The 2,500-nt window shown below is 46.5% G+C and overlaps 1 protein-coding gene across 3 annotated transcripts in view; it reads left to right on the forward strand.

Moving 5' to 3' along the window:
* Positions 1 to 2,500, forward strand: part of cacna1aa (calcium channel, voltage-dependent, P/Q type, alpha 1A subunit, a) — a 77,981-nt gene that overhangs the window by 58,641 nt on the left and 16,840 nt on the right. For all 3 annotated transcript variants that reach the window (XM_042708399.1, XM_042708377.1, XM_042708386.1), the window contains exons 32-33: positions 26 to 190; positions 1,413 to 1,523. In XM_042708399.1, the coding sequence (XP_042564333.1) occupies positions 26 to 190; positions 1,413 to 1,523 (276 nt within the window). The remainder of the gene's footprint in view (positions 1 to 25; positions 191 to 1,412; positions 1,524 to 2,500) is intronic.

Genomic DNA, 2,500 nt, shown 5'->3' on the forward strand with positions numbered 1-2,500 from the left:
TAAACGGTGACATTCATTCTTACAGAGAGCCTGCATAGACTTTGCTATCAACGCCCGGCCGCTGACGCGACACATGCCCCAGAACAAGCAGACCTTCCAGTATCGTATGTGGGAATTTGTGGTGTCGCCGCCGTTCGAGTATACAATCATGGCCATGATCGCGCTCAACACCGTCGTGCTCATGATGAAGGTACTTGCCTTATCATTCAGGGTGGGCCAGGCAGGGCATAGACCACACACTAGGTTCAGGACTTCCTGAGGAAAAGTCATTTCCTTCAGAGGACCGTAAACTCATAGAGGTAACTCCAATGTTGGGGTATGATGGTTCTATTGAAATCGCTATGACATGAGGTAGATGGGCCCCAAACTTTACATGTGGTTTTCGTCACCCGACCCTATGGAGAACCTTTCTGAAGTATTTGCTGTATAGTCCTGACAGAGGGTTTGGCTGGCAGAAAGCAGCAAACTGGAACCGAGCTGGACCAGCGGATCCTCACCAGGTCCGGGCCAGATATTTTAAAAACAGATCCGTAGCGTAAGTTTAGGTTACCAAGCAACGGAAATGACTTGTATTGTATTTGTGAATGAAAACCTACGAATAGTCTTTTCAAAAGAATCAGACACTGTTTTTCCGACAGTTTCATGAAGTTCGAATGTCGTTTTAATTTATTTTACGTGTAGTCACGCCACTGTTACGAGGCACTGTTTAGAAGTTTCTAGCGTTCTCTGTTCTCTGCTTGCGAATGTCCCAGATATTACAACTCCTAAAGGAAACAGAAGACCAAGGCTATTCGCCGGTGCCTAAACCTGAGGAAAAGCCTCAGGCTTGTCCCGGTCTTAAATGGAAACAGGCCATAGGTTGAGTCTGCATTAGAGGACAGCTCCCAACAGTTTTTCAGGGTCCATTTTCCTTGAATGCAGAAAGAGGTAGAATTGGATATGATCTGAGATAAGGGATACTTTCCTTTCCTTATTGTACTGAAAAGGCTTGAGTTAGCACAATGCTTGCATGCAGGGTGTCACTGAACCCCCACTTGATCTTCTGTTGCGACCCTTCTTTCCGAACTCAGAGTGCTTAAGTTACCATATGGGAAACAATATGGGACTGTGTGATGACATGTTTCTTTTTGCATATGTGTGTGTGTCTAAGTGTGTATGAGTTTGTGTATTGGTGAGTGTGTGCAAGTAAGTTAATTAACTCATGTCTATGCATTTGTATATCTGTGTACATATATTTGTGTGTCTGTTGTCTGTGTGTGTGTGTGTGTGTGTGTGTGTGTGCGTGTGTGTGTGTGTTGTGTGTGTGTGTGTGTGTGTGTGTGTGTGTGTGTGTGTGTGTGTGTGTGTGTGTGTGAATGTGTGTGTGTGTGTGTGTGTGTGTGTGTGTGTGTGTGTGTCTTTTGTGTGTTTAGTATGATGGAGCCTCCGACACCTATAATGCTGTGCTGGCCAACTTGAACATCGTTTTTACCTCACTGTTTTCCATGGAGTGTATACTGAAGATCATTGCCTTTGGGGTTTTGGTGAGTAATGGTTTGTGTGTGTGTGTGTGTGTGTGTGTGTGTGTGTGTGTGTGTGTGTGTGTGTGTGTGTGTGTGTGTGTGTGTGTGTGTGTGTGTGTGTGTGTGTGTGTGTGTGTGTGTGTGTGTGTGTGTGTGTGTGTCTGAATGTATAGAGTTTGAATCTATTCCATTTTCTCATCAAAGGCTTCAGTAAGTGGCTTGAGCTGCTTAGTGAGGGACCCGTTTCTGACCCACTCCTCTCTGCTCACTGACCACATGGGAATGGAGAGAAGAAAGGGGGTTTTGAAGGCATTTTACTCAGACTCACTCCGCCTATGGGGATGTGCTATAGAATGTTCCAGAAAGGCACTGGACACTTGACTCTGGGAGGCCGAGGAGGAACAAAAAGCAATAAAAAAGGAAAGGAAAGGAAAGGGTTGGATAGATAGATAGAGTGTAGCGCTGCGCTGTGAAGGACATTCTAGAAGAGAAAGGAGATAGGGATTGAGGGGGAAGGGGAAAGCAGGAGGTAAGGGAGGGAGGAAGAGATGGAGAAAGAGCGAAAGAGAGAAGGAGAGAGGGAGAGATGTGTGTGTGAGGGAGAGATAGGGCAGGAGAAAGAAGAATAGAAATGGCAGTAGTCAGCGGAAGGTGTGCCGGCTCCAGGGAAGGGAGCAGAGCGAGGGAGGGATGGGGGAGGGGAAAGAGAAAGAGGCTCGGAGGGGCTGGAGGACAACTTGAGGTGACAAATGTAGCGAGGGAGAGAGTAAGAATAATGAGGGAGGAAAGAGATAGAGAAGGAGCCTTGGCTAGGAGGGCAGCGTCTGACAATAAGAGGCGACGCTGGTAAAGCACAAAGGTGCAATGCAATGGATGAAAGGAGGAATTATGAGAAAAGACTGAATCATTGCAGCCAGGTGAGAGTCACTGACAGAGAGCAGAAGAGAAAGAAAAAAAAAAGCGAAAGAAACGAGAGGGGCGACGTTTGTGACTGGAAA

The sequence above is a fragment of the Clupea harengus genome, chromosome 1, assembly GCF_900700415.2.
Source record: "Clupea harengus chromosome 1, Ch_v2.0.2, whole genome shotgun sequence".
In the NCBI taxonomy this organism is placed as follows: domain Eukaryota; kingdom Metazoa; phylum Chordata; class Actinopteri; order Clupeiformes; family Clupeidae; genus Clupea; species Clupea harengus.